Source organism: Anomalospiza imberbis, chromosome 1 (assembly GCF_031753505.1).
Source record: "Anomalospiza imberbis isolate Cuckoo-Finch-1a 21T00152 chromosome 1, ASM3175350v1, whole genome shotgun sequence".
In the NCBI taxonomy this organism is placed as follows: Eukaryota; Metazoa; Chordata; class Aves; order Passeriformes; family Viduidae; genus Anomalospiza; species Anomalospiza imberbis.
In genome coordinates this window covers 149,613,023-149,634,932 of record NC_089681.1, presented here as the reverse complement: position 1 = coordinate 149,634,932, position 21,910 = coordinate 149,613,023, and the positions used below count along the sequence as shown (strand labels likewise).

At 52.5% G+C, this 21,910-nt stretch overlaps 1 protein-coding gene across 2 annotated transcripts; it reads right to left on the bottom strand.

Annotated features, from left to right (window-relative positions):
- Window positions 1-1,399: 1,399 nt before the first annotated feature.
- ZBTB47 (zinc finger and BTB domain containing 47) lies at window positions 1,400-19,387 on the bottom strand. 2 transcript variants are annotated; one of them, XM_068175976.1, is made up of 7 exons: window positions 19,184-19,387; window positions 9,489-9,604; window positions 7,369-8,733; window positions 3,979-4,126; window positions 3,362-3,477; window positions 2,849-2,993; window positions 1,400-2,027 (listed from the first exon to the last, which is right to left on the bottom strand). In XM_068175976.1, the coding sequence occupies exons 3-7, from the start codon at window positions 8,650-8,652 to the stop codon at window positions 1,660-1,662; spliced, it is 2,061 nt and encodes a 686-aa protein (XP_068032077.1). In that variant the 5' UTR covers window positions 8,653-8,733; window positions 9,489-9,604; window positions 19,184-19,387; the 3' UTR covers window positions 1,400-1,659. The 2 variants fall into 2 exon arrangements, with proteins under 2 accessions (XP_068032077.1, XP_068032069.1); XM_068175968.1 differs by lacking the exon at window positions 9,489-9,604 and having other exon boundaries at window positions 1,401-2,027; window positions 19,184-19,386.
- Between the last annotated feature and the right edge of the window lie 2,523 nt (window positions 19,388-21,910).

Below are 21,910 nucleotides of genomic sequence, written 5' to 3'. Positions count from 1 at the left end.
CTGAATCCTCCCATCTCTGCAGGGATAGCCTCAATGCTGCCCAAGTGCTTTGCTGATTTGGTCCAGGGGATGAAGCACCAAGACTTCTCACAGAGCCAGGTGTGGCTCCCTGTCCCCAGCACTCTGCTGTCACCCAGCACAAACTGCAGATGAGAAAAGGCTCCTGCAGCCCATTCAGTGACCTCTTTCCTTCTTACCTACCAACACTGCTTCCACCACCTCCTCCATGACCTGACCCACAGGTGACCTCAACACCAGCTTTAGAAGCACAGGATCAGCTGCAACACCCCCCACCTCTTGCCAGCCCTTCTCTGCCCATGCTGGGTGCTCTCTGACTCCACAGGGGACACTTCCCCCAGTAGGGACCCCACAGCCATGGTCAGGACAATGCATGGCACCCTGGGGCAGAGCACAGCAGTGAGAGACCCTGCTGGGACCTCAGTGGCCAACAAAAAGGTGACAGCAAAGCCTTCCTCTTCCCCTCCTCCTCCTCAGCATGAAGCCAGCCATATTATTTGTAAGTGAAAACAGACCAGCTCGACTTCACCATCTTCAACAAGCACTAAGCAACACCACAGGGCATCACCAAAACAACCACAACTCTCACTGGTCCCCTCTGGTCCCCCCAAACTAGGACAGGGCAACAGATGCCAGCACCACAAGGAGAAGTGAAGCTTGGAGACCAAAGCAGGCAACAAACTGGAGATTGTGACATCATCATTCCCAGGCTGAACATGGTCCTGCTTTAGCTCTGAACCTTGCAGTGGGACCAACCTGGAGTTCACCTGTCCCTCAGGGGTTTGTTCAGATTGTTAAGGCACTATTCTGGGCCGATTCTGTCAAGAAACAGAAGCGTCCTGCTCCTCTGTCCCAGGCTACCCTCCTGCCAGTCCCAAAGGTACCTGAGCTCTCCCAGGAACAGCTCCCCGACTCCAGAGCATCCCCGGGAGCCCAGCTCCTGCTGGGATCAGCAGAAAGGGCACATCAGAGCCCAGCTCTCTTAGGGCACCCTGGAACTGAACCGACAGCAAGTTGCAGATGCCCCGAGATGCAAGGTGGGTGTTTGTGCTTTTGCCTGTGGAGGAGGAAAACCTGTTGGAGGGAAGACGTGTCGAGGGCTGCTAACAAGAGCGTGCTAATGGCTTTCCAATGGGGACATCTGCTCGCTCGCCACGGGCCACTGGGGCTGGCAGTGGCAGGCTCCCCTGGGGTGCCCGCTTTTCAACCCCGTGGGTGAAGAGCCTGACTTGAAAGACCAGCTTTACAGTACAGGGATTCAAGCACCACTAACTAGAATTCGGCTTTGAAATAATGATGCACCGGCCAGCAAGCTCAAGCCCAGATATCCTGCTCCTCCCAGCCTCACCAGCATCCCAGCAGGAAGATGAAACTGAGAGTGACACCTTTTACCTACACCCTTATGGACGGATGGTGGTTTCCCCCCCAGCACCCACGCTCCTCGACGGCGGGGGGCTTCCTCCTGCTCCCCCTCCCTGTGGAGAATGACTGGTGAGAAAAAGGAATAAAAACCCAAAACAGCCCCAAAATGAGGAGGAAAGGGGGGTAGAGAGCAAGCAAAGCCTTGGCTCCCCGGGGGAAAGGCGTTCCCGAAGGGCAGAGCAGTCCGTGCAGGCGCATGGCCGGGGTGGCGGGGGGCACCTAATTGTTGTTTGAATTTATCCTCCCCGCAGGAAACAGGGGAGGGGGTGGTGGTAGGTGAGGAGGAGGAGGGAGGGTCTGTGGAAGAGGATGGAGCAGCGGCAGGGGCAGGGGGGAGACGCCGGGGCCGGGGGGCAGTGGAGCCGGGCTGGTGGCGGGTTGGGGGACGGCTGTGTCCGAAGCCAAGGGGTTGCTGACACGGAAACATTTCTCCTTGTGGGCTTTGAGCATGTTGGAGAAGCGGAAGCGCTGGCCGCAGACGTCGCAGGGGTACGGCTTCTCCCCGGTGTGGGTCCGGCGGTGCCGCTTCATGTTGGGGCGGCTGGTGAAGCTCTTCCCGCAGATCTCACAGATGTAGGGCTTCTCCCCTGAGGGTGGGAGAAGAGGGGCAAGAAGCTGCTGGTTAGGCCGGGTGTCAGAGACTGGGAAGATTTGATGTCTCAAGACAATTTGGGGTGCATGTGTGTGCCTTGCCCTCATGAGGCAGTGAACAGCCCCACATCCCAGCCCTAGAGCCTGTATCCCAGCCTGGCAGTGTCTGTCAGTCATGGCACATGGTGAGGCAATGCTCTGCTCTCTCCCAGTCCACCTCCTGACGGCCAAATGACCAGAAGTCCCATGTGGGAGAAAAGCCTTTGAGGACCAAGGGGTATTTAAAGCTGAACACCAGGCCATCCCATTCCTCTAGACCCTACCTTTGTCTTGGAAGTTCTGTCTGAACCCAGGAGTTGGTAGCTATATATGTGATTTTCTGTATCTTTTCTGTCTTTCTCTCTTTCCTCTCCTTCTAATTTCCTCTCCTTGGAATATTTTGAGTACCTTAAGATCGAATGTGTTTAAAATTTGCTAAGTTGAATGGGCCAAGTTTAATGCTGTGAGAAGTGTTTTATGTTGGTTGAATGCTGTACTAAACCTTTTGCCAAACTTCCCTGATTTTTCTCAAGCTTGCCAGCTAATTTCCTTTTGACCTCTTGAGAAGACCTTGTTGGTATTTCTCCCGTGTGTCCAGCTCAGAGATGAACCACTGTAAGCCCTTCCAAAAGTCGTTGAAGGAATTGATTGGGGCCTTACCAGTGCCCCCCAAAACCCCATCCTGCCACCCACCCAAAGATGTTACCCCCATCCCATCACTCTTTCCAGGGAAAGCCTGACTGCAGGGATCTGGGGCCAGGCAAGGGGCGGGTCTCACCCGTGTGCGTCTTCATGTGCTCATCAAAGTACTGCTTCATGTTGAAGTCCTTGCCACACCACTGGCACATGAACTGCTTGTGGCCAATGTGGATGCTCATGTGGGAGCGCAGCTGGTACTTGTACTGGAAGCGCTCATTGCAGTTCTGTGGGGGCAAGGAGTTGCTGATGAGCATCCAAAATATCCCCACATTCCCTTCAAATCACCAGCAGCAAGGAAATCCCATTTTTTCCCCTCAAGAAACTCCCCAAAACAGGCTTTTTGGGACATACCCAGCCAGGTTTGCAGGCTGGATGGGCTTGGGGTGGGTGCAAAGTCCAGGCACTTGGGGACAGATCCTGGCATTGGGCAAATTCATCATAAAGTTGGTGGGACTTTCAAAGCAGGAGGCGATGCAAAGTTTGGGAAATCGTGGGATCATCCCTACAGCTGCACTGGCACAAAGCAAAGTGGAAGCCCCAAGGAGTGGAAGATCTCTCCCCAGATCAGTGTTTTTGCCCTCGTTTGCCTTACCTCACATTTGAAAGGCTTCTCTCCAGAGTGCTGGAGCGAGTGGACCTTGAGGGACATGCTGCGCTTGAAGGACTTCCCGCAGGTCTCGCAGGTGAAGGGCATGTCCTTGGTGTGTGCTGGTGGGGACAGGGGCAGGTCAGCACCTCCACCATCCACCTCCCCACACCCCAGCTCTGGCTCCCAGTGCCCAACCCCAGCAAACCCAAAGCATCTCTGGAAGCATTTCCCTTCCAAACGCCCACTCTTTTGGATCTCTTTGGTGGCTCCAAGGCCCAGGGACCCAAACACCATTGTCATATGCAATTTGCTTTTCAAAGCCCAGCACTGGTGTGGTCTGGTCCTTTTACACTGGTTACACTTCAAATCTTCCTCTGATCACTTCTGACCAATAAAATAAATGGGATTCCCCAGCACCACGTCCAAACCCAGCACTGAGTAGACATTGGTTCAGCATTGAATATCAGGCCAAATTTCAAGATGGGGGTGTGGGAAAACTCACCCAAGTGTAAGCCCAGCCCTGAACACTCAACATGACAGCAACAGAAAACACCTCTGATTGCTAAATTGATGGACCAACACCCCCAAGAAGATCTCCCCGTGGTGCCTCCCACACTCACCAACCATGTGTTTGCGCACGTGGGCCATGGTGTAGAACTTCTTCTCACAGATCTCACAGGAGAACTTCTTCTCTGCATAGCCATGGACAATCTTGTTGTGCTCGTGGAGAGACCAGAGCTTCTTGAACCCCTTCCCACATGTCACGCACTGCAAGGACACAGGAGATGGTCAGGGAAGCAAGGGAAGCATCTTCATCCATGGAAAGGGAACATCATGGTGAAAGCTACAGCTGGTATTAAAAATCATAACAACCAGCAAGCCTGATATAGACCTTGTCACTTCAAAAACCTCCAAACTTCGTATTTCTATCCATGGGATGAGCAAGGGGGAATGACCTTCCAGGGAAGGATGTGGAATCTCCATCAATGGCTGTATCAGGACTTGGATAAGCAACAGCTCATGCCCTATTCCCAGCTGGGAATTTTATTCCTAAATGAGGATTTTACGTAAAATATCCCAATCCTCTGTGCATTGGAAATTTGCAAAAATTATGAAAAGAAGGAGGATTCCTATCCAAGGCAGTACAACTTCAGTCTTCAACAGATGTTATGGACACTTCACCACTAAATTAGTTTTCCAAACAGATCTATGATTCCATGATATCCAAAAGGACCAAAATGGACCCAAACCACTGGTCCATCAGCACAAGGAGAACAATGTGACATGGGAAGTCTTCCCCAAAAAGTTAAGGTAGAGAATCACTTCAGCTCCAGCAAGTTCAATGTTCCTCTGGAAGTTCCCAGTAAAAGCTCCATCTTCTGTGTGAGACCTCTTGGAGGCATGTGAGACCAGTTCAATGCTCAGGGAAACACAGGAGAGAGATATCCACCAAGGAAACCATGCCAGGAGCCAAGAGTCAACTCCTTCCCCTTTACCTTTCCATGGCTCATGTTCCTCTTGGTCAACAGGGTTAAATCCATCCCTTCTCTCCTTGCAGATGTGTTGAGAAAATAACTCATGCCTTGAAGGCTGAATTGCACCTGTGAACCTGGGGAGGCATTCCTACAATTCTCCTCCTTCCCAGAGGAACAGATGCTCCTTGATGGGTTTCAACCAAATTTTGCTGTGACACGGTGGAAAACACACCATCATGCTGTGAAGTCACTGTATTTTTCCATATGTATTTATATTTAGGTGCCCCAAAGGAAAAATTAGGGTAACAGAGACATTCCCAAGCCTCCTCATCTTCATCATGCTCAAATGTCAACATGAGCAGTCCTCCAAGTCCTACTGTTCCCAAGTATGTATTTCCATAGATCAGAACAGGTTTATCTCTGTCTTAAGGGATATTTCAAGGCAAATTCAGGACTAGAGCCTAATATGAAAGACACATCAATATCCATTTTCTCCATTTAATATGAAAGAGGCAGGGGAATTTCAAAATGAAAGGTAGAGGGAAAGCAGCAGAGGTAGAAAAACCCCCAGGGCTGGATCCAAACACCCTGGAGGGCCGAGCTCTGTGTCCTCACTTACTGCTGAAAATCATCACTCAGAAATTTGGAAGTAATGTCCAAATGAGGGGAAAAATGAGGATATAAATTCTTGCAGGTTAAAAGGAAAAACATACTGAAGCTGGCAATAAAAAGTGTTTGAGGGACAACTCAATAAAGCAAAGGATGAATCATTTTTCAGATGGTAGCGGTAGGATGCACATTATGGAGATGGGGAATGAACATGGGGAGCAGGATGATGCTTAAATCCTCAAGCTTTATGGATGAAATTTGGGGACAAAACAAAGAGAGAAAGCAGCAGAGCAAACTGAGAAAAGGTGGATAATCCCTCCATGGATCTGATTAAAACACAAGAAATAAAAACTCTTATAGGTAGAGTGCCAAATAAATCCTTTTCCATCCAGACATAATTCCATGAGATGTTGATAAAGTTATTAAATATTATCAGAACAAATTGGGTGGATTTGGCTATTTGTAAAATTAAAAATGCTTAATTAAGTGGGAGACAATGATCCCTTTTTCTGCAGAAGGAGGTCACAGACAGTTGTGGTTCTTCCTATTCCAAAATTATTTGGAAAAGGGATAAAAAGGAGGGGGCAAAACAAAAAACAAGCAATGAGGTGACAGCCCCATGTTATCCACCTGGAAAGCAGATGAAGCTGAATAAACATTTTGGTAAAACTCCTTTTCAACTGCCCAGGTTTTATGTTAGGCCCTGAAATAGCCACCACCACGCAGGTATTGGAGGTACACTCATCCATTCTGGGAAAAAGCATCCAAAAAAAGCAACTTCAGTGCTGTGAATTTGTCAGGAAGATGCACCAAAGGGTCAGTGACTGCTACACCTCTGAGCCAAGACCGTTCCTGCTTCCGTGTTCCCTGCTTGCCAAGGTCTGCCTCATTCCCTGTTTTATTTGGGATGCCATCAGTGAGGGGCTCCAGTAGCACTTGGGTTGTGTTAGCTTCATCATGGAGATGAATTCAAAATCTGGTCGCTGGTAGGAAGGGTGATGGAAGAAGCTCTCTATAAATTGGTATGTTTATAATTACTAGCAGCAGCATGCTGTAAAAACAGCTCATCAGGAATTAGAAGATGGGAATTTGGAGGGATCTTCAGTGTTTGCTGCTCTGATTGGGTGCCTCCCTTTTCCCCCAAAACTGCAGTGATTTAACAACACCAATTTGCCAACACAGGATCTCATTAGCACAAGGGAAGGCCACACCAAGCCCCAGCCATGCATGGATGTCAAACACACTCAGAAATTTGCTAATACACACAAAAAAAAGCACAAAAGGCAGATTAAAACCATTTTAACTCCTGTCAGCAAATCTTCAAATTAAGCTAAAATGGGTTCAGCCTGTGTGGGAATGCTGGAGTGTGTCTCTCCAACAAGGGCTTGCAGTGTTTTATCCAGATTAACTGAATAAACTCAAAAGAAAAAATACTCCTCAAAAATTAACTCCTGTTTCCACCCAGGCAGTCAAGGGGAAGCCACAGCCCTGTGGCACAAATCCTCTGATTCCAGGCCACTGTGGGACCCTCCTGAGTCTGAATACAAGTCATGGGTGAAGGAAGGTTCCCTCCCAGCTGCCATGTTGTGCTGGTTTTGCATACAGAAGAAAAATCTCATCTCAAATTCTCAAAATCTCAAATTAACAACCAAAACCACTACACATGTGCCAACTTCAACATCAATATTTTCTGAGCACGAGCCCATCCCATGGTAGAGCTGCATGGGATGACCTCCATAGTGCTTGGGATGCCCTTCCCTCACTGGGATGTCCCACAGTGGTGGGATGCCCCTCCTTTGGTGGGATATCCCCACCTTGATGGGACATCCATCTCTAGCGGGATGCTCCACCCCGGGGTAAGGCATCTCCCCCTTGGAGGGATGCTCACCCTGGTGGGATCCACGCCCTGGATGGATCCATGCTCACCTGGATGTTCTTCTCACAGTCGGTCTGGTGGTGCAGCAGGAGCTCGCTCTCCAGCAGGAAGCGCTTCCCGCACTTGTCGCAGATCTGCATCCGGCTGTGCGTGACGTTCATGTGCTTCTCCAGGTACCAGCGGTTGTTGAAGATCCGGGGACACTTCTTGCATGGGTAATGCTGCTTCTCCTCCAGCTTTACCTTCTGGCCCAAGCCATCTTGTTCCTTCTTCCTCTTCCTTCCCCTCTGGCCTTCTTCTTCCTCCTCCTCCTCCTCTTCCACCTTGGCCATCTCCTGGGACCTGGTTGCCATGGCAGGTTTAGTGGCTTTGGGTGCCCGGCTGCCCCTGCGGGGCTGCCCACTCTTTTCCCTTTTCATCTCTGAGGCATCCTCATCATCATCGTCCTCTTCTTCCGTCGTCTCCTCCAGGTCTTCCTCCTCGCTGCGCTCCTCCTCCTCCTCCTCCCCCACCTCCGCATCCTCCTCCTCTTCCTCCTCCTCCTCCCCTTCCTCATTCTCCTCCTCCCCGTCCTCCTCCGTGTCGCGCCCATCCCCGTCCGGCCGCCCCATCACAGCCGCCTCGCTGGCGGCCGCCTTCCCCTCTGTGCCCTTGGAGACGTTGAGGGTCTGGTTGTTGAGGTTCACCTCCACGATGATCTGCTCCCGGTTGTAGGAGCCCTGGCTGTCCAGGTCCTCCTCGGACTCCTCGCCCTCCATCTTACAGACAGCACCGGGACCTCCGTCCTTCTCCTCCTTGTAGTACTGCTTGGCCGGGCCGGGGGGGAGCGTCCCACTGCCCGTCCCGTCCTCCACCCGCACCGAGAAGGGGTCGTTGCCCTCTCGGGCATAGATTTTGGGGTGGGGGGCGTCCACCTCCTGCTTGATCTCGCAGTAGTAGGGCGGGGGTCCGGCGCAGCCCTCGGCGGGCAGGGCCATGTCGGTGGCCAGGCTGAGCGAGCGGGTGTCCAGCAGGTCCTGGCAGGAGGACGCAATGTTGTTCATCTGCAGCACGGCGGCCGCATTCAGCACGTCCTGCACATTGCAGGAGTTGACGAGCAGCTTGGAGGTGTAGATAAAGTTGAGGATCTGCTGGAGGCCCTGCGAGGTGAGGGCCTCCAGAGAGAGCTCCACGCGCTGCAGCTGCTTGTTCTGGGTGAAGAGGGAGTGGAAGAACTGGCTGTAGGCTGCCAGGACCCCCTTGTGCGCCGGGAAGATGCTCTTGTGCTGCACCAGCACGATGTCCACGTCGCACAGGTCCGGCTGAAAGAGGCGCTGCTCGTTCAGTCTGTCCATCAAACACGTGAAGTGGAGGGCTACATCCTCCACCAGGGAGTACTCAGCCGAAGGGTAGTCAGTCGTTTTTTCGACTATCAGCTGTGGGGAGGAAAGAAATAAAATCATTCAGGGCTCTTTCCCTGCAAAAACACCCTTCTGGCCATGCCATCCATCCTTCTCCATGCATCCCCAAGTCAGAGATGCCACCTGAGAGACGCTACTGCCAGCCCCAGCTTGGAGGTGCCAACCAAAACATTCTGTCACCAGTCCCAGCTTGGAGACACTAACCATGAAGTTCTGCCACCAGCCCCAGCTTGCAGATACCAACCAAAACACTCCATCACCAAACCCAGTTTGGAGATATCAGCCAAGAGACTCCATCACCAACCCCAGTTTGAAGATACCAACCAAAACACTCCATTACCAACCTCAGTTTGGAGACACCAACCAAAACACTCTATCACCAACCCAGTTTGGACATACCAGCCAAGAAACTCCACCACCAACCCCAGTTTGGAGGTACCAACCAAAACACTCCAACACCAACCCCAGTTTGGACATACCAGCCAAGAAATTCTATCACCAGCCTCAGCTTGGACATGTCAACCAAAATGCTCTACCACCAGACCCAGCTTTGGAACACCACGAAGTTCCACCACCAGGCCCAGCTTGAAGACACCAACCAAGAAGCTCCATCACCAGCTTGAGTCCAGGAGACTCAACCAAGGAGGAGAAGCCCCAGTGAAAGGGCAGGTCAGGGCCACACTAGCACCCACTGATATCCCTTCAAGGTAGGTAGGAGGAACCATGGCCACCGAGGAGGTCCAAAGGCAAGCTCAGGTGTCCACACTCACTCAGAGATGTCACACAGGAGAGGGAATGCCTTGACCTCTTGAATAAGATGGAGACCCAGGTGGATATTTGCCCCAAGCAGGAAGCCAATTTTAGGCACCGGCTGAGATCTAACCCCCTAAACAAAAGGAAATTAGGAGTTTATAGCTCCCTGCTTCTGCAGATAATAACATAAAGCCCAATATCCTCTGATATTTCTGAATTATGCTGCGTGCTCTCGCTCACGACAGCAGCTCACTCACAGCTGGATTCATTGGGATGATTTATGCACTTTTTAATGCTCATTTTCCATTGCCTGGGGAAAGGCACTACCTGGAAAAATTCAAATCAGGGAGCAGCACCCTGAGTCTGGGAAATGCTGCGCTGCCAACCCTCCCCAGGCTGAGATTTCTGGGTATTTAATCCAACTCCCACGTATTTCACATGGTCCAGACCATCCCTGATGTTCATCCCCTCTCCTAGTCATACCTGAGCCCCAGGATGAGTCTGCCTGCTCCATCCCAAACACAAGGGATATCCCACGCCCTAAAACCTGTGTCCTATATTAAAAGAAGGGGGAACACACCCTTTCCCTTTGGCTGAACACCCAAATCCTGGATGGAGACACATCCATACCCCATAACACCCTCTTTCCTGACCAAAGACATGGTGCAGAACAATGGCAGAGAGGAAGGGTTCTACCTGCCAGGTTTATCCTGCACCTCCTGCTCCAAAAAAAGATTTTCAACTCCCATTTTTTCTGGAACAAATGACAGCTCTTGATCAACACACAAATTCCAGCAAGACGTGTTCTGTTTTTCTTCTTTTTTTTTTTTTTTCTGGTGAGCCAAAGGCAAAAGACAAAAATGTTTAAATAATAAAAAAGGGTGTTTTCGTCTCTGTTTTCCCAACAAGCAAAAAAACTCTTCCCCCTCCCTGCCAAATTTTTTCATTTTCATTGGATTTCTGCTCCACAACTAACCCCTCCAACCAATAGGGATCTCAGTTTTGCATGGTCCTGATAGCCCTGGAGAATCCCAGCAAGTGCTGGCACCCAGGAAAAACATGGAAAAACCAGTTCTGCTCCAAATTCTTGGCTCTGCAGCCTGGAGCAGGGTAGAGAGGTAGGAAAAGGGTTGGGTACTTATATATTTTATATACTTTTTATAGTTTATATATACTAATATTTTCAATATTTTATACATTCATGCTTATATATAGTTAAACTACTTATATATAAAATACATACATTTGTAAACATTCTTTATATATGTATTTGCTACAAAATGCTGCATCCCAGCTGGAACATCCATCCACCTCACCATTTTCCAAGCCTCTCGTGACTGCCAAGAACATTTTGATGAGATCTTGGATGGTTCAGCGCCCCCCCCCCCTCCAAAGACATGTAGAAAATAATTAAGGATATAATAAATATCAAAAACTGAAGAGACAGAAGGAATTCAGCAGAGCAGTTTGCTGTTTGCCAGGTTCTCTCTTGAAAAAACCCTAAATTCTGGTTTTTCCTCCAGGGATCCATCTCATTTAGGATACCCCAAGCTTGCCATAGGGACATCCACGAAGGAATGGGTGCAAAATAGGGGAAAACGGGTCTGTGGGGCAGCATCGGCCAGCCTGGGAAACAAAAGCCGGCTTTTTTTGCCCTCCGGATCGAGGATTTTTGGCGAAGGGGGCTGATCCCTCACCCAGCGGCGCTCCTTGCCAGGCGGCTCTAATCAGTCCCAGCAGCGGCGAGGACAATGCGTGTCTTGGCCGCGTCCCGCCGGTGACTTCAGCCCGGGCTTGTCAGCGGGAGCCTTTTGCTCTTTATTGCTCTCAGATGCTTTTCGTGAGCTTGCCCGGAGCCAGAGCCCCGGCCGAGACAAGAGGCGCCTGCCGGGGTGAGATCCCCAGAAAGACCCCAACTTGCCCCAAAATGCCCCTCCGGCAGCTCCCGTCCCTGCAGCTCCAGCGGAGAGGAGAAGCCTGACTAATGGGGATTAATGGGAGGGTTAAATCCAGTGCTCTTCCTCTGGGAAAACGCAAATATTTGAAATATATATCCCTTTTAATATTTCTTGTATTAAAAATACATATTCAGAAAAAGGAAAAAAAAAAAAAAAAAGAGTCACGAGTTTTGCTCTTTTCCACCATCACCACCCGGCCCCTCTGGCTCTGTTTAGGGCCAGGAGCAGGTCACCCATCCCATCTCCATCCCCTGCTGCACCTGGGCAGCTCACTGGATGCACTAAACCCTAAAACTGCGGGGCCCCACCACACACTGCCAACCTCTAAGCAAAATTCTGGCATCATCAGCACAGAAAAACACCCCAAAAAATTATTAGAAAGCAGCGTGGCTGCGAGTTCCACACGCCGAGGCGCCTCCAGCCAGCCCTCCCCACCCTGATGCTGCCCTCCAGGTCTATTTTAAGAGAGTTTTCACGTGGTGCTGCCGAAGTCCCATCCCAAAACACCTGCTGGGGCAAGAGGACGGCCAGAGGATGGGGAGGATGCTCGGGGAGAGCGATGGGGGTTGGATGAGCCCTGATGGCAGGGGATGGAAGGAAAGGATGAGTAAGGAATGGTGGTGGAAGGAGATGCTGAGGGTCACTGGGGCAGGGCAGCCTCTCTCCAGCCAAACCACCAAAAATCCCACCACAGGAGGTGGAGCCCAAGCTCCGTTTCCACCTGTACCCTGCCATGTGCCTCAGTTTCCCCAAACAGACCCACCAACACCTGACCACCTGCCCTGAAAGTTGTTTGCTGCTGGATTTCAATCAACGTACTGTGACAAAAACCACTTTCTCTAAGCAGCTATTGGAATGAGCTCCTTAAATGTTCCTGCAGCTCTAAACCTCCCCAAAGGACCAGAAGGTTGGGCCACTCTGGATATATTTAAATACTCAAATCCTCAGTCCCCCAGAAGACCATCTCTGACATTCACCAGCCTCTTGTTTATTTAATTTTTTTTTTTCATTTCTAGCACCCTCATCACCACAGCACTGAGGACCATGAGCAATTCTTTCCCACATAAGTACAAGGACAAGGGGTTTTAGGGCATAAAATTCACATTTAAGTGGTGACAAGACCAGCTGCCTGTGAACCACTTTCCATTCAGCATAAAATTTGGGGATTTCTTTAAATTTTTCACCCTCAAGATGTACCAAAAAAAAAAAAAAAAAAAAAGCAATCTGCTTTTCTGTATCATTTCCAACCACCAAAGCATTCATACTTGACCTTCAGTATTAAATTGCATTAAAGAAAAGTGCTTTAATAAGGAGCTAAATACAATGTCAGCACTTGCTCCTCAAAAAGAAGTCCCCCATGACCTCTTCTCAATTTGGACATTGCTGTACTTCAGGGCAAAAGAGCTGGGCTGGAACTATTTAATGTCAAAACTTGACTTTTGCTTAAGAAAGAAATAACATTAAACCCCCATTTTTACAGATTAGCTCTGACGACACAAAGGGACATCATTACAAATCCCAAACACTCGCGCTTTCGGTTTTAATCCTCGGCCTCCTACAACTTGCCCTCCGCCTTCCAGACCTTTGCCTGAAACCTTCAGCCTTTTCTCCCTAGTTTTGAGGCCATCAGAAGATTTGTTCCGAAGTGATGTGACGCTTGCGTCTTCCCACAGCTCCCCAAACCAGGACACACCGGCCCAGAACGAGCGGCGCTGCCTGGACCGTGCACATCCCACTGCCCAGCCACCCATTCCCCAGCTGGGAACCTGGCAGAGGGATAAAGCACATCCCAAAGCGCCTGTCCCTCGCCTGTCGCCTACCTTCACCGCTCTGCCGTCCCCTCCCTCCCCGGGGAGCTCTCTGTGGGTGCTTTCGGCACGGGACCGCGCTGGGGGTGGGGTCCGCTCGCTCCTCCGACGGGTGTTTTTATTTAATAACGAGAGGGTTGTCCGGAAAAACAAGCAGGAAGGGAAAACAATAGCCCGGCCACAGCCCCGCCTGGCGAGGCGCCGGGTGCCGGCCCCGAGCGCCCACCGCCGGCATCCTGCCCGCCGGGACGTGCCCGTCCCGCTGCGGAGGCCTTAGGGATGCTGCTGACACCATCCCAAGCGGTGATTTTTTTCCTCTCTGAGTTGTCTAAAGGGCTTAAGGGTGCCCAAAGCAGAGCCAAGTGCAGCCACAGCGAGAGCGGGCGAGGGTGAAGGGGATCAGCCACGCTCCCTGAGCCCGGCTCATCCCGGGGTGTTGGGCACCCCAAAAAACATCTCCCAGCCTCTGCTGGGTGAAGAAGAGCATCAATCCAGCTGTGGGACAGTCAGATGCTTCACAGGCTTTTTTTTTTTTTTTCCTCCCTTTTGGTTGTTCCTAATTTCCTATTAATGATATCCAGCATTTACAGGCTTTGGCTCAAGGATGCTTTTCCCAGGGTAGCAGCACCAGGCCCACCAGTGCTAAGGAACAGGGACAGCTCCTTCCCCCATCCCTGTCTCCCTGCAACCAAGAGGACACCTTTGCAAAGGGGAAAAGGTTCATTTGGGTTTTTTTTTTGGAAGTGCCACGGCCACCAGCAGCGTGGGGAGAGGAGCAGGATGAGGTGGGATGATCAACACAAAGCTTCATCCACTGGGAGCAGGGCACTGCCTTCCCAACAGCACAGCCCCACAGAGGGTTAATGACTTTGTGCTTTTTCTTTTTATCTCATATTAAAAAAAAAAAAAAAAAAAAAAATTAAACCCTTTCAGCTGCTCTGGGTGCTTTTCTCCTTTCCTTCTGCACACAGAGCTGCAAAGCCACTGTGACCCTTCCAAGGATGGATGGATCAACCCCACTGTCACACCCCATCCCCAAATCGTCCCACTGAGGTGATGCTGCTCCTGGGGGATGCCACCACCGTGATGGCATCGAGGACACCGTCCCTCTGTTCCACCAGGGTGACAGTGAGGGCAGTGCCATGCCCTGGGAGCTCAGTACTGAGAAATCGAGCACTGTCCCCTGCTCAGACACAGCCTCTGCTGCAAAAATACAGAGGCTTCAGCAATGCCGCATTTTTTAATCCCAGGACAAATCCCAATCCCTGCAGGAGAGCAGAGGCACCAAAACCTGGATGGGAGCACCCTTCTGCGTGTCCCTGTCCCCTCGGTCAGGGCTGAAAGAGGTGTGGCTCAGTCAGACCCAACACGTGGTTCAGAAGCCCTGCAGATGATTCCAGAGCCGGGCAAAGCCAGGTCTGGGGTTAAATCCCGACGGGATGCTGGTGGATTCCAGCAGAGCTGGCACAGCCCTGGCAAATGCTGAGGGCACACAGGACAGCCAGGCCATGGGGGCCCCGCCAGCGCCTGGCACAGCCAGTGACACCCGGCTGATGGAGATGTCCCTGAGCCACCGCGATGGCACTGGAGCAGACAGCAGGGATGGGATGGGATGGGATATGGGATGGGATATGGGATGGGATGGGATGCTGCCCTCCATCTGTGGGATGCAGGACCACCCACAGAGTCACTGCCGGGGTGCCCCGGGGACACGCACACACATGCAAAGCCACTGTCCCCTCCCTCTCCTGCCCGAGAGGAACAAGCAGAGGGAAGGTTGAGGGAGGAAACGAGGACAAAACCCAAGGCTGACCTCCCCAGCCGGGCTGTCAGCCAAGTGGCTGCGCCAGGGGCCAGCTCCGGACCACTGCCCAGCCCGGAGTGCCGCACCAGCGCGGGGGAGGCATCACCCCCAGAGAGCCCCGGGATATCCCCACTGCCACTGAGGGAGGGCATGGATGCAACAGGACAGGCGGTGCTCAGAGCCCCCCAGAGCTCACAGGATCCCCCCAGGAACCCCAAAATCAGTGCTGGGAGCAGGGATGGCTGCAGGAGCAGGGGTGGCTGCAGCGGGGCAGCCACCACGTCACTTGTGCAGAGCCCAAAGGCATCGTAACCCCGAGCCACCCCACTGCCATGTGCAGCCAGGGATGGAGGAAGGGGCTGGGATCCCCAGCAGGATGGATGGATGAATGGATGGATGGATGGATGGATAAGGGAGGGATGGATGGATGGATGGATAAGGGATGGATGAGGTGGAGGGATGGATGGGGTGGAAGGATATATGGATGGATGGATGGATGGATGGATGGATGGATGGATGGATAAGGGATGGATGAGGTGGAGGGATGGATGGGGTGGAGGGATATATGGATGGATGGATGGATGGATGGATGGATGGATGGATGGATGGATGGATGGATAAGGGAGGGATGGATGGATGGATGGATGGATGGATGGATGGATGAATGGATAAGGGATGGATGGGTGGATGGGTGGATGGGTGGATAAGGGAGGGAGGGAGGGAGGGAGGGATGGATGGATGGATGGATGGATGGATGGATGGATGGATGGATGGATGGGTGGATGGGTGGATGGGTGGATGGGTGGATGGGTGGATGGGTGGATGGGTGGATGGGTGGATGGAGCCTCCTCCCAGGTGCTGCTGGATGAGGTTTCCATCAAAGGGCAGCATCCCCTGCCTGGCACCACAGTGCCCATTCCTGGGGCAGCCACCACGACCTTCCAGGTGGATCCCAGGTGGTGGGATGTGACACCTCCAGGGTTTGTCCCACACCCAGCCCTCAGTAAAGCCTAAAACCACAGCATTTCCTAACCCAGCTGCAAATTTGCCAGAGAGATCCAAGATTCAACCTGTCCCAGCATACCTGGCAGGACCTTCCATCCCACAGCATTTCTCCAAACCCTGGCTCTGACCCCAGGGATGGTCCCCATCTCCAGTTCCATCCTAACCCAGCCTTGACCAGGGCTCTTTGGGAAGCACCAGCCATGCTCCTCTAATCCAGCCATGGAATGGTTTGGGCTGGATGGGACCCTAAAAATCATCTTGTTCCAACTTCCCTGCCATGGGCCATCTTCCTTTAGATCCAGTTGCCCAGATCAAGGATCTGGATGCACCAGATCCTTCCTGCACAACACTTTTAACGTTTTTATGAACATGCATTATTTTTATCCTTGTTTTTATCACCATTTTTCCTGTAGCTCAGGGAGCAGGGCTTTAACTCAGACAGGGTATCAGCAGCCCTGGCTCCACGCAAAAGATGCAATCATAAAAATAATAATAAAAAAAGACAGTTTGTTGTAATTAAGTCTTCTACCCATCACATCTGCGCCACCATGGCCAATCTTTCCCCATATCCAAAGGCATCCCAGTTTTCACCATCAGGAGAGGTGGATGAACACTGAGTTGGCTGCAGAGGGGTCAGCATCCCCAGAGGACATGGGGACAAGTCCTCAGGTGTCCCCATGCAGGAAACCCATTGGGGCCATCCCTGCCCTGCACAAACCACCCCAACAACACAACTCATTTCCCTTTTCCCTAGAAATAGGGGAAAATTAGGGGCAGGAGGCACAGAGCTCATCCTGCCCACCAACGGCCACTCCTCCAGTTTTACAGGGACCCATGGAATGTCAGGGGACATCTAGGATGCAAACCACGTACAGGATCTAGATGTCCACATTTTTGGGGCCAGGCAAACGTGGCAGCAAATGAAAAACTTCATCCCTGGCTCTTCCTGGAGAGTCACTTTGTCACGGCCAGCACGAGGTCCCCTCTATAAAGGCTTAAATGCAGCAGCGAGGGAGAGCCCTCAGTTTTCTCCTCCAGCTGGAGCACGAGGGAGAATGGGAAAATCAGCAATTCCCCCAAAACCTTCAACGACCCTCTGATATTTTGACACATTCAGGTCATCCGCAGAAGGTTTGGGTTGGGTTCCCCCCCCCTCCCCTTATTTTTCCACGAGCAGAAAAATCTGCATCTTGAAAATAACCAATATTTAATCAACTCGTGGGCAACCGACCTCCCGTTTCTCCCTGTCTTTTCCAAAGGATCCATCTCCAAAGGCGGCAGCGGGTTATTTTTGCGGAGGGGGGTGGCAATGTCTCTGCTCCAGACGGGAGACACGAACGCCTGCTGATAACCGAGCGCTCCGTTAATTCCTCCCGGGGAGAACAAAGCTCTGCCGTCATTCCAAGCCCAGGTGGCAAAGGGGACCCTCCGGCCACCCCGGGAAAAGCCCCCGGAGCGGTGCTGAGCCCAGCCAGCATCCTCAGGGAAACTCTGCAGTTGGAGGCAGAACGTTTGCACCCAGCGAGATTTCACCATAGATCCAAGGGGGAAAAAAAAAATTAAAAAATAAAAAATCCCTTAGTGTCTTTCCAAGGAGGAATTTTGCTTTGTAAAGCAAATCTTCCTCTGGTTCTTGCCGAGGCAGGGTGTGGAAGGAAGGCTGAATTCCCAACTTTTCCCTGTCTTCCTCGCTGGGCTGCTCGCTTGGGTGGGCTCTGGGTGTCTCCATCTCCACCTCGGGGCATGAAAGGCTCCCCAAAACACCCCGGTGTGTCCCCCGGTCCCTCAGCATCTCCCCTGGGAAGGGATGCAGGCGCGGTTTCAGCAGGGATTTCACAGGCCGAGTGTGACTGCCCAGCGTGACCCCAAACCCAGTCCCGACCAGTTTAACCCCAGTATGGCGCTCGGGGGGTGCCGAGCCCCATCCCACCATCCCGTCCATCATCGTTTCCTTATATTTCCAAGCTTGCACTTTCTTCCCCTTTCCGAAAATCCACTCGGCCGCTTGCCGGGGCGTTAGGACGGGCACGGAGCCAGCGCTGGGGCAACCACAAGCCCGCACTTTTTTGGGATGGGGGAGGCTCCGAGGCACCGGGAGCCGCGATCCCAGCACATCCCAGCGGGATTTCCCGTGGATCTTCCCAGCTCAGGCCTGCCCTCCGCAACTCCAACTAAACACCCCCCCCAAAAAAAACTCCACCGGCCGATAAAATAGGTCACTGCTGCAGGCGAGAGCCCCAGCTCCGGTGTTGTTGTTATTATTATTATTATTATTATTATTATTATTATTATTATTAATTTTTTAAGAGCAGCACTGGACAATCCCTTTTCGTGGGGGGGGATGCTGCGCCCTCCCTGCAGCTTTGCTCCTCCGGGATGTCGGGGAGCGCCCAAGACCCCCCCAGATCCCCCGGGAAAAGGGGGCCCACGACGGGAAGCAGCCACGGAGCGGCGGGGGAAGGCGGGCAGGAATTGGCAGAAGGATGGAGTCATCCGGGGAATGGGAATGGCCGAGGAAGCGGCGGCTTGCGCGCCCCCCCCCCCCCCCCCAATCCTCCCAGCGAATCCTCCGGCCTGGGGGCTCCAAAAGTGTGTGCGTCCCCCCAGATCCTCCCAGGGACCCCCGAGCTGGGCTGGGGTCCTGCCAAGGGAGGGCTCAGACCCCTCCTCACGGCCCTTCTGCACCCCCACCCCCCTCTGAGGCGCCCCAGAGGTGCTGGGGGCGTTTTTAATGCCATTTGCAGCAAACACAGCCCGTTCTCGCCTTGCGGGAGGGGGGACCCCCATGCAACCCCCACCCCACCCCAGCAGAGCAGCACCGGCCCCAAACCGGCGCTTTTTGTAGCCCCCCTTCCACCCCCCACAAAAAAATAAAAATAAAAAAAATAAAAAATAAAAAATCCACGGCCCCCTCCCCTCCCCTTCCCCCCCTCCACGCGTGGATGCTGCATCGCCCATGCAACCTCCCCCTCCCGCATCCACCTCGGCCGCCCTGGCCGCGATTCGGGCAAGTTTCGAGGCCTTTGGGAAGTCGGCAAAGCCCCGGGAGCGGCGGAGGAAGGAAGGGGAAGGGAGAGGGGAAAATAAAAGCGAGGAGAAAAGGGAGAAGGGGGGTGGGGGGGTTGTTCAGGCTCTACCATTTTGATGCAAAGGTCTCCGCGCTGAGGAGTCCCGGTCCTCCTCCGCTGGCCTGGGGTTTGTGCTCTCCATGAAAAAAACAAGGAATTGGTGGGTTGGGTGGGTTGCTGGTTTGGTGGCTTTTTTTTTTTTTTTTTTTTTTTCTTTTGGCTGCCTTATTTCTGCTTTTTTTTTCCTTTTTTTTCGCCTTTTGGAGGAGGAGGGGGGGGAGGAAATCACCGCGCCAGCGCTGCTTGCATCCCCGTCCCTCTTTTCCTTTTTTCCCCCTATATTTCCCTTTCCGTAATTTTCCTCTCCCCCTGTTTTATCTTTTTTTTTTTTTTTTTTCCTTCTTCTCCTTTTCTTTTCCTCTCTTTTCTTTTTTTTTTTTTCTTTTTTTTTTTTAATTTTTATGCTTTCCTCCTCCTCTTCACCTCATCCTGCCCATCGCCATGTTCGCCCCTTTTGGGAAGCCGGAGGAATGCGGAGCGGCGGCGGCTCCGGCTGCCAAGAGCCCCGGGGCCGCTGATTGGAGCCGCCGCATCAGCTGGGGCCGCGGCTGCCCCTTTAAAGCGACAGCAGCCACCGCCACCCCCACGGGGACACCCCCCTGTCCCCTGCCCCCGCACCCCAACCCCTCCGCCACAGCCGCCCCTGCAGCGCAGCATCCCCCGGGAGCATCCCCTGGATCCCGCTGGGGCGGGGAAACTGAGGCACGCGCAGCCCCCGCCCGACCTCGTCAAAACACCCCCCAGGTTTTTGTTTTTTTTTTTGGGGGGGGGGCCGTAAAAGCTCGATTTGGGGTGTCGTGGAGTAACGTCCGTCCGACTAAAGTGGGATTTTTGGGGGATTTTCCCGCTGTTTGGATGAAATGGGGATGGCCCCACCTGGATGCGTTTAAGGCACATTTGGAGCATTAATTGGGAGCATCCTCTGGATCCTGCTGTGGAGGGGGAAACTGAGGCACACAGCTCCTTACCCTTCCCCAAACCCAATAGAAAGATCCCAAGGCTTTTTTAGGGGCATAAAACGTCAATTTGAGCTGTCATGGAGTAACAGCGATTTATTTAAAGTGGGATTTTTGGGGTATTCTCCCACTGTTTGGAGGAAATGGAGATTCCCCCACCTGGATGTGTTTAAGGCAGATTTGGTTCTTGGGAGCATCCTCTGGATCTCGCTATGGTTGGGGAAACTGAGGCACACCACCCCCTCCCCAAACCCAACAAAAAGACCCCAAGGCTTTTTTGGGGCATAAAACCTCAGTTTGGGTTGTAGTGAAATAAGGATGGTTTATTCAAAAAAATGGGATTTTGGAGTGTTCTCCCGCTGTTTTGAGGAAATGAGGATCCTCCACTGGGAGGGTGTTTAAGATACATTTGGTTCTTGGAAGCACCCTCTGGATCTTGCTGTGGAGGGGGAAACTGAGGCACACAACCCCTCAACCCCTCCCAAAACCCAGCAATAAGACCTTAACGTTTTTTGGGGCTTAAAACCCCAATTGGAGGAATAACGAGGCAACATTAATTATTACAAAAGGGGATTTTTGTTCTCCCACTGCTGAGAGGAAATGGGGATCCCTCTGGGATGGTGTTTAAGGAACATTTCCTGACAGCAGAGGGATCCCCCAAACCCCCTCAGGGCCTGGCACAGGACCCGTGGGACACAGCCAACCCCCAACACCCTCCAAAACAAAGCAAATCTTCATTATTTCACCCCCAGCTCTGCTTGGCTCTCCCCGATGCTGAGCCAGGGGTGGATTTTACCATCCCAACACCCCCAGCCTCACCCAGGAGCTGGGTACCCCAAAATCCTCGTTCTGGGCACCGAGAGGGCAAAGCTGGAGCAGCTGCAGGGTGTCCGTGGTGGCCCCGTGCAGAGTCCCACGGTGCTCCCGCACCTCCAGCACCAGGACAGGCTCTGCCCCTCGGCAGGAAAAGCCCCAGGAGGTGCTCAGAGATGCTCAAAGGGATGGTGACCACCCCCAAAACCCATCTGTGCCCCCAACCCTCCTGCAGACACCACCCAAAATAGCACACCACCCTAAAAGCAGAGCAGCACAGTAGCTCTGAAGGACACCGGGGCCATCCCCAGAGCCCCGGGGATTTTCATCCCACCTTCCCAGCTCCCCTGGTTCCCCCAGCCACTCCCAGCTGCCGACATCCATGCGGGAACATCCTGCACTTGTTTAGGCTCAGCCCCGGTTGCTGTGCTCAGTAACTTCTTCCAGATGTGAGCAGCTCTTTGCATAACGTCCCCGTGGCCACGTCCTGCCTGCGCCGGCTTCACTTCAGAGCTTTTCTAATTTTTTTATATATTTTTTTTTATTATTATTTTTTCAATGCTCCTTCTTGCTCTCAACCCTGCACTGCTCTACAGGAAAAAATTCCTGGCCAGTGCCACCAGAACATCGTCCCCGTCAGAAAGCTTTTTGTGAGATGAGTGTTTGGCCTGTCTGACATCTCTCCTACCCTGCAAACTTTTCCAAAAAGCTACATAAGCTCCTGGAAATGCAGCCAGTGCTGGGGGTGAGGGTGAGATGAGGCTGGAGGTGGGAGACAGGGATTTAAGCTCTGCTCCAGGGCCCAAATCCCTGTGGCCTTTGCATGGGGGTGGCACAGGGGACCAGGGAGCTCCAGGACTTGGAGTCCCCATAGCTCCGGAATATGAAGATGTGCAGGGGTGGCCAAAGCCCTGATGCCTCTCTGAGGGGCTCACCAAGAGGTTCTGGCTTTTTGCAGGAAGCTGAG